General features: G+C 39.9%; 1 protein-coding gene across 1 annotated transcript; it reads right to left on the reverse strand.

The window, feature by feature from the left end:
* Nucleotides 1-279: 279 nt before the first annotated feature.
* On the reverse strand, nucleotides 280-15086 carry RLBP1 (retinaldehyde binding protein 1). Its single transcript, XM_074295130.1, has 8 exons — nucleotides 14763-15086; nucleotides 9583-9700; nucleotides 9180-9308; nucleotides 7703-7907; nucleotides 6532-6710; nucleotides 4823-4981; nucleotides 3955-4065; nucleotides 280-2545 (listed from the first exon to the last, which is right to left on the reverse strand). The coding sequence occupies exons 2-8, from the start codon at nucleotides 9589-9591 to the stop codon at nucleotides 2387-2389; spliced, it is 951 nt and encodes a 316-aa protein (XP_074151231.1). The 5' UTR covers nucleotides 9592-9700; nucleotides 14763-15086; the 3' UTR covers nucleotides 280-2386.
* Between the last annotated feature and the right edge of the window lie 53 nt (nucleotides 15087-15139).

Consider the following 15139-nt stretch of genomic DNA (forward strand, 5'->3'; position numbering starts at 1 on the left):
GGGAGGTTGACATTTAAATTGTCTAAGGATGATGCATTTTGTAGGACTGCTGATTAGGCACCTTACATTTCACCTCAAGCTCATACTTGTCAAATGGTGAGCCAGGCCAGGGGCTTGAGCCTCTCCTTTTAGTTTACTTCTCCCATGCAGAATCTTCCCTTAACACAGTCAGCTCCATTCATTGGACCCAGGACACTGAGACCTCTCCAAACATCGAGACATCTCCAACTCACAAGATTGCCTTCAAGCCTGGAAATTCATCTCCAGCTCCATCCAAACCCACACAATCAGCCAAAACCAAAAAAGGGGCAACTGAGAAGCTCCCATATACTACCATAAAAGTGTACAACTGGATCAAAAATTTAAAAGCTACTAGTGCCCTCCATCCCAATCTTGATTCTTCTCCTTAGGTTGTAGTTTCTTTCTACCAACCATGTGCAACATTGACTTTTCTCAATCCCTCTTTATCCTTTGTTTTTCTCCAACCACATACCTTCAAGATTCTGGGAAATTTATCCAATAAACTGGCATTATTTTGTGTTTAATTCCTGATCTCCAGGATCTTTCTCTGGATAGAATCTTAGTTGGGAAAGCAAAGGCCTGAACTGAGAATTTTGTCTTCTTGACTCACCCTCAATAATACATCCATTGTGCTCCAGTCTCCCTCACTCAACCTAAGTCATGATTAAGACTTATTTTTCTTTTAATGTTGGACTATGCAGCTGTCTTTTAATCCTAATCCATAAGCTGTATTTGAGTAGAAAGACCAGGACCTTAGAAATAAAACTGATAATCAACCCAGGTAAAAGCACAGGGTGATTATGGTGAATTGTCCTCTTTTTTCATTATGTCTCTAATCTAAGTGTAACCCTTTGCTGTGGAAGATATAGACAGAGAAGGAACAGCCTTGTGTAAATACACAATTTGAAAAGAATTAATTTGTGTTGGCTAAAAGACACAGTATGGTGCAGCAAAAAGAACACTTGGCTAAATCAGAAGTCTTGGGTTCAAATTCTAACTTTCACAATTGCTGGCTCTGGATCCTGAGAATCAATTTCCTCCACTGTAGTGTACTTTAAGTACTTTAAGTGCCGTATAAATTGAGTAGTCATTATTTATGGACAAGAACTAAAACTCTTAGTGAACTCCAAAGTGAAAAAGCAGATTCAGATATGTGCCAAGACACAGAAAAGGGCCCCAGGTAGAATCATAGGATTTTAAGCTAGAAAAAACATTAAAGATTATCCAGTCCAGTAAAGTCAACCGCAAAGACCCTGAGGGCTGTATATTGACTTAGAAAACCACAGATTAACATTATCTATGTTAAATTATATTTTTATTTTATTAAATAGTTTCCAATTATATCCTAGTCTTGTTTGAGATGCAGTTGGGAGTTTTGTAAGTACTTATACCTTGAGTATGACATTTCTGAGTTACTCCAAATCCTTCCTTTTGCAGATAAGACTACCTAAAGAGGTTAAGTGATTAATCCTAGGTCACATGGTTAGTAACTCACAGAAATTTTACCTGGAGAGATGTCTGAGGAAAGAGGTAAAAAGTGGTGAGGGAAAAAATCTAGGAGGTTTTTAACGAGTCAAAAACAAGAGCCAAACAGCAGTCTACAAAAATTGACTGTGAAAGACACCCAAGGAAAATAAGAGAAAGTTTAAGAGTTCCTGGACCTGGAGATAGGAAGGATATGAGCTAGAAGAAAATAAGAAAGCAACCAGATCCCAGTGAAAAGACTGCTTTCCTCAAGAACTTGGGTCTAAAGAAGAGAATACCCAAGAAGCCAAGGAGAGAATCAAAGTACTGCTAAGGCCCAGGCTTAGATGATAAGCATTTGTCCAATAACTAACTACAATGCACATTTGTGATTTGCCTACCTTTTATAGCTTTTATGTTCCCCTAGCTTCCCTAGATACATGCTCCAAACAGTTAGCTGGAAGTTTGGTGATCTCCATCACACTCTCTCCAATGACTGGGATCAGCTCAAGGCTGCCTACCCATGTTCTCAATCTAAAAAGGAGAAGCTTGTCCAGTCCCTTGGATGACAGCAGTGGGAATAGCCAGCAGCAAATGCCTTGTTTTTATCCCAGTACTAAAGAAAATTGGTTTGTTTTTATATTTCTCTCGTCCCCGTGCTACCCTTCCTTGATTCTACCATTGCCCTGTAGTTTAAATGACAAAGAATGAGACTATCCCCTAGTTTTAGAGACTTATCTCCCAGTTTTGCTGACTTAGTGTGAACAAGACAGAGATATCTGATCCTGACTGGGGTTACATATGTGAAGCAAAGTTGGATAATAACAAAAACACCTGGTCCCTCACACAATTCAGAGAAAGGATCACTGGGGTTTCTGGGGAAAATACTAAGTGGGCATTCTTAAAACACAGTGTCCTCCGTCACCGTTCGGGGTCCAAAGAGCTGCTCAGCTATGACTTTGCCATCGTATTTGGGCAGCGTTCCCCCAAAGTCAGAAGGCAATATGTCTTCATCAATTTCCTGGAAGAAGGTTTCCAAGTCATCTCCGTGAATGAAGACCTAAGGTAAAAGTAGAGAAACAACTGAATAGGAAGATGTGCTACATGTGGGAATGTGTTCAGTTAGCAAGAGTATCTGGGTGAAATCTCTAGCATCTGGCCCCTTCTTTGTGCAGTTAGAAAACCAAGGTGGACCAGTATAAAGAATGCTGGGCCTGAAGTCAGGAAGAATAGAATTCAAATACGACTTCAGACAATTACTAGATGTGTGACTGAGCAAGTCACTTAATTGCTGCCTGCCTCAGTCTCCTTAACTTTAAAACAGGATCATAATAGCAGCTATTGTGTAGATCAAATGAGATAACGTTTGTAAAGCTTTTAGCACAGTGCCTGGCACAAAGAAGAAGCTTTATAAATGTCTATTCCTTTCCCATCATTTTAGGTTAGGCCCTCTTACATCCTACCTCTTAATTGGACTATTTCTTAACAGATCTTCCCATCTCTCTTTTTCCTTTCCCTATCTATCCTTAATACCATTGCCAGAATAATCTTCCTTATGCAGAGAACTGGATATGTTTCTTCCTCTGAACAGAAATTTTCATTGGATTTTTATTACCCAAGTAAAATTCAAACGTTTTTTGCTCAGCATTCAAGACTAAGTCTTAGGGTCATTCTAGCTTTCCAGCCATATTCCCTAGCAGTTCTCTCCACACATTTTACCCAGCAGCAGAACTGAACTACTCTTGTCCCTGAACATGCTCTGTGTTTTTTCTCACTCTATTCCCTTTATCTGGAATGTTCAATTTTCTTCTCTTTATTTGATGAATTCCTGCCCATATTTTAACATACAAGCCAAATGCCGCTTCTTTCATGCTGCTGACCCCGAAGTTCTTAAGTGATAATGATTTTCCTTCAGGACCAGAACTTGGTTTTATAAATATTTTTACTTAATATATTCACCATGCAGTTGAGTTATTTGAGTTATCTGTGTTGGCATCCTATCTATCTCCCTGCTAGTCTATATATTCTGCATAGACATTTTCATTGGTTCCCTATTGGGTAAAGTAGAAACTGCCTGTTCTTATTACTTTTTTTTTTTTACCTAGCATAGTACTCTGCCCATAGTTGTTAAATTGAACATATACATGAAGTTACTAAAAGCTGGAATTTTCAAGTCAGAAGGTAAGATAACAGATTCTAGCATTAGAATGTGAGCTTCTTGAGAGTAGGGATCACGTTTTTGCCTTTCTCTGTATCCTCAGTTCTTGGCCATAATAAATAGTTGTTGACTAACTGATGTGACAGCCAGTTCCCCCTTAGCCTCTGTCCTTTTGGTAAGCTGAGCCTTATAGCTAGACATTATTATAGTTCACTGCTTTGTGACTACTGGTCAGAACACTTGGTGGACCCAGTTCTTGCTCTCAGCTCTGTCCTCATTGATTCAGTAAACAGTAGCCTTCTCATACTCACCCGCTCCAAAAGTTTGTTCTTTAAGAAAGGCTTAACCACATTGTAGGTGGTGGTGAAATACCATGGCTGATGGATGAAGTGGATGGCTTTGAATCTGGCCGGGAAAGAGTCCTGCAGAAACAGAGAGATAACCTCCCCCATCTCCCTTATTGGTTCTCAACTTTTCACTTATCCTCACAACCCCCTGAGAAAGGTCCAAATGGAAACAACCATTTCCCCTGAATTTGCTTAAGAAAGCAGGGACCCAAACACAGAGTGAAGAAGTGACCTGCCCATCATAGTCCATTCCAACAAAAGAGGACCCAGGAGCCCTTACTTCCCTTCTAAATATCCATGTACTGGGCCTGCTGGAGTTATCCTGCCAATTCAATTATCACTTGGAATAAGCCATTATGGGGTGGAGCCAGCAAGACAAATATAGAAAAATGATTCATTTTCAGGTACCTTGTCATTTTAAATATCCAAACTTTGCCAGCTGCCTGCTGAGTGAATTGATTCACTTTATAGACTGCCAAGATTTTCTTATTTTACCTCATTCTGCCACATCTCCCCCATCCTTTGACAAGAAAAGGAGTTAGTTAGAAGGAGTTTTCTATTTTGGTGAGTTATTGAGAAGAACTTTACTTAATAATAGAGTTTAAACACTGCAATAGATTACCAAGGGAAGATGTGCAGTCTTTTACTCTGAAGGTTTAAAAAACATACTGGATCCACATTGATTTCTATTTGGTTTTAACTAAAGCTTATTTAATGCCTATCTATTTAAAAATAAAATAGGTGACTTTTTCAGTTGCCTTTTGGATGAGTCTAAGAGCTATGTGAAAAAAAAAAACAAAGGAAAGAAGGAAAGAAGTAAATATGACCTTACCTGGAGCATGTCCACCATCTTCCTGAGCTCTGAGGGCCTGAGACCTGTTGCCTGGTGCATGGTGAAGCCCTTGAAGTTCTCAACAATGCAGAAGCCATTAATCTGGGTTTCCTCATTTTCTAACAGCTTCTCTAGGATGACACAGTATGCCTGCAGGATCTTCAACAAAGGGGAGAAAAGGAAATAAGGAAAGTTTAAACTGTCTTGCTACAACATACAACATCCAGACCCGGGATGTATACTAACTCTCTCCTTCTAGATAAGGTCATTTACTCATCTGACTACTAGAATCTTTCTTTACATTATTAGTGTCCAGGACTGAGGTCCTTCTTCCAAAATCTTACGAGTGTGGTGTTTTTGCTTAGTTGTTATGAACAAATACATCCAGAGGTGATTCTACTTCAGAGATGGTCTACCCCAGAGTGGAAATGGACAGTGACAAAATGACCTGTGATGTGACTAGTACTTTTTCAGTGGGAAGAAGAGAATAAAAATAGCCTCTGAAAATTCTGATAACTGTCCTGGCATGGTAGGAATAGGGGAAGGAAAATAAAGGGAAAGGAAACGGAAGAAGTCATCCCAGTCTTGTTACCTTTTCTCAGAGAAGAGAGAATCATCATCCTAAGAGATAACTGATCAGAAGATTTGAACAGTTTTCAGAAAAGGAATGAAAAAATGTACTTCTAATCTTTAATAATAAGAGGAATTTAAATTAAAATAGCTCAGAAGCTTCACTTCCCACTCATTAAGTTGGCAAAGATAAGAAAAGACAGAAATAGCATTAGCTGTGCTGCAGGAAGTCAAGCACACTAAGACATAATTGGTGGAGCAGCAATTTAATCTAACCATTTTGGAAAACAGCTAGGAACAGTGTGAGAAAAATTTTCTAAATTGTTCATTCTCAGTGATTCCGTGCCCCCCAAGCAAATCAATGACAAGTCCCACATGAATAAAACTCTTCATAGTAACATTTTTGTGTAACAAAACATTCAAAAACAAAGTACCCACTAGTTGGTGAACAGCTTTAAAAAATTGTGGTATGTAAATTAATAGAATAGTATTGCTTGGTCAGAAATAATGAATTTGAAGAAATCAGAGAAACATGAGAGGGTTTGTATGAACTGATGCAAAATAAAGAAAGCAAACCAGAAATACATCATTCACAGTGAGTAAAATAATTAATGTAAGTGAAAACATTGTTTTCATATAATGTTTCAACACAAAAGTTTCAACACACAGTGTTTCAACACACACAAAAAAGTGTTTTGTTTGTTTGTTTGTTTGTTTTTTACTATAGGGCTGTGGGTTACAGAGGACTGGTGATGATATTACACTTTCCTGATCTTGATAGAAAAGGAGGGTCTCTGGGGAATAAATGCACCCTGTGAGGTGCAATCATTGGTTGGTTTTTTTTTTTTCTGTTTCAAAGATAATTCTGGAGGGAACGTAATTAGGTAATATCTATTGTATAAAAAACAATAATTTAAGAATGAATTAGTATGCCAAGTTACTGAGTGAATGAGGAAACATTTCTGGAGAACAGGTTATGGGATTTTATAATTCTAATGATTAATTTTCAGTAAGGGTCCTATCTAGTCAGTACTGCCAAAAAGCTTAGGATAGACAGGAGTATGGGAGGATATTATTTGGCCCACCAGAATGAGGCTAAATGTAACACAGAAATTACTTCTCTGCTCCCCCCCAATGACCTCATCAAAAGTAATTTCTTCGTAGTCCCAATTCTCAATGTTGAAGAGCATGACCACACGACCATATTTATCCCGGCTAGAGAGAATGCCTGGGTAACCAGCTTCAATGGTGCAACGAACAGCCTCTGGTGATAGATCTTCAAAGAGCTCGGGGTATTGCTGTCGGAAATTCACATAACCTGTCGGTGAGAGAAAAAATCCAAACAACAGTCCTGGTAGCCTGTTCCCTTATTCCATCCCTGGGAATCTGCAGAAGTAGTATGTTCTCTTTTTCACTTTGGCTTTAGAAATTTTTGATCTACTGGGCTTGGATCCAATCTCACTGATGTTGATATTAAATCAAGTTAGACCATTTTTCCTCGGCAGAACTATAATTTGAGATTAGACTTTGTGCTAGGGCACTAAACTACAGAGCATTCATTTCACAAGTGGCTTCCCTAGGAGCACTGGAAAGTGGATTTCATGTAATTTGACCAAGAAGCAAAAATGGTTCTGCCTTTGAAAATAAGAGAAAAGTTCTTTCTGTTTACCATAGACATCACTCTTAGAGCAAACTCTACAAAGCAATGGAAGAGCCTACTTGAGAAAGATTGTTCGAAACATGTCATTCTGTAGTATTTATTTTGCTGCTCTCATCTAGTTAGCTCATTAAAAACTTCCTGTCCCAGGAGCTAAGAAACTTGTTCCAGTGACCCCTATTCTCTTTTCCCTCCTCTTCTGCAATATTTACAAACTTGAAGTGAAGCCTTGAGGTCTAAGTAGCCAGAGAGAAGAAGCTCCCTTACTTGATTAGGCTCATGGCCCCAATTCTATGACCTAGTTCTTTTCCACAATTTCCTGTGATTGGAAAGAAATGGCTCTTCCTTCCAGGAGAAGTAAGCGGATATCAGCTAGTGAAGGAAAGAGAAAACAGCACAGTGAAAATAGTGCCTTCAAGACTGGACCCCAGCCTGTCTGGGCCAGCAGAGACCTTAGTGATTATCCACCAAAGCCTTTTCACTTTACAGGTTTAAAAAAAAAAAATCAAGTCTCCCACAGCCAGAAAGTGGCATTAATGGGAGAGCAAGGACACAACCTGGGAGGAAGAAAGGTACTGGCTTTGGTATAGGAAGGCTCACTGTCTTAAATCAATCTTCCCCCAAACACACCCTGGGCTGGCATCCAACCTCACCTTTAAGCAAGTCATAAGCACGATCGACATCAAATTTACGGGCCCGAACAAAACGAAGGAGGAAGTCGTCATCCTTCTCCTGTATTTTCTCAGCCACCAACTGACCCATGTCATCTCCAGAGTCAGCCCTTTCTTGAATCATTTCCCTCAATTCCCTCACAGCCACTTCCCGGGATTCCTCTGTCTCATTGAGCTCATCTTTGGCCTGGAATTGGATAAGAAAGGGAGAGAAAGGGACCTGGACTTCCAAGGAGCCAAGTTCCCCCTTCAGCGAGGCTAACAGGCTTTTTAGCTTAATCTAGGAGGATGGTATGAGATGAGATGAAAAAATGAAGACTTGATCAAATGTATGAGTATCAATTTTCTTCCTCAAAGAGTATAAAGTTTTTTCAAATACTATCCTCATTTGAGCTTCAAAATCTCACAGTTGGGGCAAACTGGAGGAAATTCACATACTGTCCTTATTTTCAACATTTCCAAATTATGCCATTTTCAAAAATCAGGATTTTAAGCAAATGGTACATAGCCTCAAGATCCTCAAACAAATCCAACTCAAGGCCTTATAATAAAACTCTGTCTTCATCATACCAGAGGGAATGACATACAGGGTCCCCACATAATGCTGCAGCTCCAGAATCATATTCTTAGGTTTTCTGATAGCAATCAGCTGTCTAACCTGGCTTTTGCCTACAAAGTGCTTTCCTAGTATAATAGAGTTAGGGCACTAAGATGGGAAAAGTGTTTTCTGACTATCCAGAGGGCCTTATCTTAATGATATTGCTGAAGAGGAGGTATTAGATCAAATGGAAATGTGATGGTTCCTCTCAAACTCTCCCTTGAGGGAAACTGTTCCACAGAGGTCCAAGACCCTATAAACAAAAGTTTGTCTGTGATTGTTTTTTTCCTCAACATTTTCTCCTGTTATCCAAGCTGAATGGCCTTTTATTATATGCTACCTCTTTCCTTCTCTAGAGATCTTTAGTAGGGAAATGAGTTGGCTTCAGAGCTTTCTGGAAACAGGATATAAAATGGGAAGGAAGAAAATTAGTCTTGTTCTAGGACAAACCATAGTACCCTCAGTACTATTATGTGCTGTCGTATAATTACGGCCTAAACATTCAGGATGACCTCAGTCAGACCTTCTGGACTGAGATAATAGAGGCTCAGCTGAGCACCTCAGGACTATAAACAAATTATAGATGGAAGGATGCTGGGCCATTACCTTTGCAGCACATTGTGTTGCTTTGGCTAAGATATAACCTCCCCAACTTAGAAAGAGAGTATGCTATAGTAGTCAGAATGTTGGACTTAGAATTCTGTCTCTGACACTAGCTAAATGTTCTTGGCCAATTCACTTAGCACCTCTGAGCCTCATTAATAAAATAACGGTAACTTAAAATGATCTCCAAGGTCCCTTTAACTCTAAGTCATCATTTTCTACCCCATTTTCCCCCTCTCCCACACTGATGTTCTCTACCTTCTGCAGGGTGTGTGGAGGCACCTGGCTACACTTTCCAAAGACAGGTCCATGGTCCTTGGTTGTGAGTCGCTCTAGCTTGGAACGCAGTTCTTGCTCCTCCTCGGACACTGCCCGGAACGTTCCTTCCTGGGGGAAGAAAGGAGAGACTTGGAAGAAGAGACAAGGAACAAGGAGGAACAAAGCCAGATTTCTCTCAAAAAGGCACCTAAATATCCTATTTGGGCCCTTAAATGTGTGCTTGTTCATAGGATCAGACATAGGAATAAAGGTAAATCCTTACCTTGGGAGAGGATAGTTTGCAGGAAATGAAGCCCAAGTACCCACAGTGGGTGCCTGTTCTCTTAGACTGGATGTGGAGCATGAGAGGAAAAGGGAAGAGGAAAGAGCCAGTGGTACTCACTCCTGACATGCTGCTTCCAGGAAGGTCGTGGGTGACTGGAAGTAGTGACAATATCGCTAATGCACTCCTTTGCTTCTCGTCAACTCCTTTCCAGTGATGGGAAAACAGTGCTGCGGTCCTATTACAGAAGGGCCCAAACTGATGATTAAACAAATGTACATGAACAGAAAAAATACATCAAATCTCACTCCTTGATCTTTTCTTTTGAGGTAAACCTATCAGACTGGGCCAGTCCAGAAAAAAATACTTTATTTGTACTCCATTAACAAACACTACAGGGTTGAGTTCTGGGGGGAGAGAAAGGGAAGGGAGAACTAAATTCCTAAATCTTGTCCATCCAGCAACTTACATTACCATCCTCCCTTTTCTACACAAAAGCACAAATGTAAATGGTAAATTCTCCTCTCCCCTATTCCCTGTCTCCTGGAAAGGAACAAAAATAGCCATATGCTAAAGCTAAGGGCAATAACTTCAAAGGACCAGCTAGGTCCAAACTAGGTCCAAAATAGCTTCCAGGATGTTTTCAGATAGAGGTTCTAAACCAGTGATTCATGAACTCATTGAAAAAAAAATGTATTTTGATATAACATTCAATTACAATTCTTTTCCTTTGAAAACTTGTGTATTCTAGTTATTCCATTAAAAAAACATGGTTCTGCCCCAGAGATTCTACTAAAAAGCTATTAGAAATAATCAACACCTTTAGTAAAGTTGCAGGATATAAAATAAACCCACATAAGTCATCAACATTCTTCTATATACTAACAAAATCCAACAGTTAGAGTTACAAAGAAAAATTCCATTTAAAGTAACTACCGATAATATAAACTATTTAGTTATCTAGCTGCCAAGGGCAAATCAGGAACTATACAAGCAAAACTACAAAATACTTTCCACACAAATAAAGTCAGATCTAACCAATTGGCAAAATATCAAGTGCTCTTGGATAGGGTAAGCAAATATAATAAAAATGACAGTTCTACCTAAACTAATCTATTTAGTTAGCGCTATACCAATCAGACTCCCAAAAAACTATTTTAATGACATAGGAAAAATAACAACAAAGTTCACATGGAAAAACAAAAGGTCAAGAATTTCAAGGGAATTAATGAAAAAAAAAAATCAAATGAAAAAGCATGGTTCTGAGGTTACCATAGGTTTCACCAAAATGCTAAAGGCTGAAAAATACCCAAAAAATGTTAATGACTTCTGTCTCAGCCTGCCTAGCTCTGGAGTCAAAGGGCTGAGGGAAGGGAAGGAACCCTCCCACTGAATCTGTATCACTACAGGTAGGTTGAATCGGCAGGGAATCGTCATTTGGGAAAGCCGCTATCCAAAACTCCACTCTTTTATTCCTCCTTGCCTTCTCTGCCATTGTGTGGGGAAAACCACAGAATTTTAAGATGTTAGAGCCAGAGGCTTCCACTAAAATCCACCTTTAATGTCTTATCCTGGCCTGGAGGTAAGTGACCCTGGTGCAGTGCAAGCTGAGAGAGAGCCTACAAAACAGAGAGGCTTTAAGTATGGGCTCTATATGTATAGGTGTGTACCCACACACATACCTAAACTGATATTCACACATAAACATACATATATTCATATATGGACTGCCTTATATTCTGAGACAAAGATTATTTATTTGGGGGGAGGATTTGTATGTTCTGGAGTCCTTTGGAAGTCTAGTGAATCATATGAACCCCTTCCTAAAATACTGGTTTTTCAATGCATATGTTGTGTACGGGGGTGTGTGCGTTACATGAGGATCAGCTTAGCTAAATTTAACATCATTACCAGTCTGGCCTCAGGTAGATATATTTTTCTATTACAATAAATGTTGAAAAGTTGCAGACGGTGCACATGATGGGAGTGCCCACAATAATGAAATTATAGTTCTCAAACTATCAAAGAAATGGACTAAACCAACCCCCAGGCCCACATGAGGGCCTGCCATCCCTCTGCCAATCCATCTGTAGGTCTGTTTCAAGTTTGCAGGCGCAAGAACTCAAGCACAGGGAAATACAGTGCAGTAAAGTCTTCTCCAGCTCTTAGGCATTCCAGCCCTAGTGTTGCCACTAACTTGGGCACTCAGTGCCCTTAATTTCTTTATCTGTCAAATGAATTGGGTGGACTATTTGATTAGGTCGCTTCCAACTCTAATAATGACTTACTACATGGAGTACAGGCAGACACATCACTTTGTCCACAAAGTTCTGTATAATCAAAGCTGTTTTTCCAGTAACAATGCATGGCTGTGGAAATTGGATTATAAGAAAAGCTAAGCACCAGAGAATTGACACTTTTGAATTGTGGTGCTAGAGAAGATCTTTTGTGAAAGTCCCTTGGACAGCAAGGAGATCAAATTAGTCAATATTAGAGAAATTAATTCAAGATACTGACTGTAAGGCTGATATCTGAAGCTGAAGCTTAAAATTTTGTCCACATAATGAGACTTGGGGCTCATTGGGAAAGACCCAGAAGGTAGGAAAGAGTGAAGGGGAAAGGAAAAGGAGATAGTAAAGGATAAGATGAATAGATAGAAACATGGAAACAATGAACATGAACTTGAACTTTGAGAAATAGTGGAGGATAGAAGAGCTTGATATGCTTTGATCCATGGGGTCACAAAAAGTCGGACACAACTGAACAATAATAAAAGTATAAATAATATATAATGTTCTCTACTTATAACATCTATGGCCTATATTACATTATTTTGTAAAGTATATATAAAGTTGTGTTTGTGTATTTCTGCCTATGTTTAATATTCACAAAGCACTTTTCTCACACAATCCTATAAGGGAGGTAATACAAGTCTGTTTCTTCATCTATAAAATGAGGCTCACGTTGGGTAAAGGACTTGGCCAGAAACCCATATGTACTATATGTCAAAGCCAGAATTCAGCTCCAGTCTTCTGCTCCAAGGCCAGAATTATATTGCACTTGCTTTCTAATGGTCTATGATTCTAGATCATCCCTACTTTGTATGGTAGAGTCAAAGGACCAACCTGTTCTCAAGTTCACACATGGAAGAAGGGGTAGAGTAGCAGCCTTGTGTACAGAATAAGTAAAATGATCTTGAAGCCAGGACGCTTTAGGCTCAAGTTCAGCCTCTGACCCAAACTGTTTGAACCTGGACAAGTCACAATCTCTCAGAGCTCTTGTGACCCCTAAGACTAAAACTCACAGAGAATGTGCCAATCAGCACTGATAGCAATGAACTCCTAACCCACAAGTTCCGTATATCAGTGAAACTATAGGTTCAATACCTATCCCTGTGAATTTGCGACTAACCCCAGGTCTTAGGTTAGTTTTAGCAGACAAAAGGTGGTATAAGTAATTTATTTTTATCCACTTATGTTCTTTTCCCTAAAAATCAAGCTTGAGAGGAAGCTTAGTTGGTGTAGGGATAGAACCCTAGTCCTGAAATCAGGAGGATCTGAGTTCAAATCTGGCCTCAGTCACTTAACATGTCCTGGCTGTGTGACTCTGGACAAGTCACTTAATGCCAACTGCCTCAGCAAAAATAAATAAATAAATAAATGGAACGACAAGTTTGACCTCCCAACCATCCCCATCCCCATCTCTGGAACAAGCACCAACTTCCCTTGGTAGTGGTTGTTGTTCAGTTGTTCCTGACTCTTTGGAATCCTATTTGGGGTTTTCTTTTCGAAGATATTAGAGCTCATTTTGCAGATGAGGGAACTGAGGCAAATAGAGTTAAGTGACTTGCCCAATTAGTAAGTGTTTCAGGTCAGATTTGAACTCAGGAAAATGAGTCTTTCTGACTCCAGAGCCAATACTCCACCCATTGTGCCTCCTTGCTGCCCCAACTCTCTAGGTGCAGAATATCTTTTTTGAGCTGTTTCTAGACTCCCCGATACCTAGAAAGTGTAGGGAGTGTGATCTTTCTCCACACTAGGAAGCCAGATACTCCCACAGAACAGAGGGGCTTTTAAAGTAGAAAGCCTAGCAACGAATCTCCTTTTTACCCTTATTTTATCCTGCAGTGTCACACTAATCATCCTCAGATGCCCCCTTTCACCTCTTTCCTGATATTAGCTTTCTCAGTCTTCCTTCACACCAGTTCTGCTTTCTCTCACTCTCCCTATGGTGATTCTTTCTCCTTCTACCTCTTTCCTCTCCCCACTTTTGTCCCTCTCTTCTCAGGCCTCTTTCTCATTTTTTCCTCCCACCTTTCTTTCATCTATTCCTTCTTTTTCTAGCACTTAACACAGTGCTTCCCACACGTGTTACAGTGCCTAGCACATAGTAGGCATTTGATAAATGTTTATTGACTGACTGATTATCTCTTCCCTTCTCTTTATTCTATCTTTCTCCTTCTCTATGTTTTTTTTCCTCTTTTTTTTCCCCTTTCCTCTAATGAATGACCTACATCTAACTGTACCTATAGCATCAGAGTCAGGGGACCTTGGGCTAAATTCTTAGTCTATGAATTGAGAGATTTGTTTTTATAAACTAAGAAACCCACATATTTCCTTCCATATACAGGGAAATGTTCCTCTTTATTTCCATACTAGATCCCATCCTCCCATCTACTTCACAAATTGGAATCTATCACTGAATGAATAAGAATTGAGGGAACCTGAAAATTAATAAGAATTTGCCAAACCCTCTCTAATAACAGAAAAAATTGGGTGGCCAAACTAACTGGAGAAAAATGTACCAGAATAACTGAAGCAGATAAATTTCCAGACAGATAGACAGAAACCATGGGAATATCATGGGAATAGGTATAGAGAGCAAAGAAAGTCTCCATTTCTAGGCCCCATCAGAGATAGCCCACAGAGAAAATGCAGTACTTACAGACACTAAAGCCAGAGCACCCAGGAAGTTTCTGGCCCATGGAACAGCCAAGCTGAACATCCTTGAGGATGCTTTGGGGCAAGCAGCTTTCAGCTATTTTGAAAAGAAGATCATTTAATCTAACCTTTTACAAAAGTGACTATGAACCACTGACTTTGGGAAAGAAGGGGCAAATATTTAAAATATTGTTAAAATGGGTAGTCCTTACCCCTTTCCTAATCCCCTGAAATAGTACCTTTAAGATAGGATTTGGACCAGTCTGGAAGAAAGAGTTAGCTGGGCCCAATCTTGAAAGCAACACTGAAGGGTTCCTCCGGGAGATGCTTCCTCTGCCCACCACGGAAAAGCAGACTTACCAGCAAGGACTTGCCCTCTTTCCCGTAGGGGCTCTGAGTCCTGAGGCTGGAGCCCCACTGGGTGGTTGAGGTGCTCCGGAGGCTGGTGGGTGAGGAAAGCTTTGTTGGGTCACCAGATTGGGATTAGTCCTGTCACAAGGAATTACTCATTTCAGCTTTTCACTCTAAATGGGGGAGAAGCCAAGGGAATCTATTCAAACCTGACAAAGAGTGAAAGCAGATGAGGGGGTGGCTGGGTTAAAGGAGCTAGAATCTAGGGGGATGTTCTTATTGGAGCAAGTAAAGAAAGAGCGGTGTTCAAAGTCCAGGCCCCATAAATGGCTGGCCCGTGGAACACTAAAGCTTGCTATTGTGCCCCTCGGGCCCAGGCCATTAGT

The sequence above is a fragment of the Sminthopsis crassicaudata genome, chromosome 2 (genome assembly GCF_048593235.1).
Source record: "Sminthopsis crassicaudata isolate SCR6 chromosome 2, ASM4859323v1, whole genome shotgun sequence".
NCBI lineage: Eukaryota > Metazoa > Chordata > Mammalia > Dasyuromorphia > Dasyuridae > Sminthopsis > Sminthopsis crassicaudata.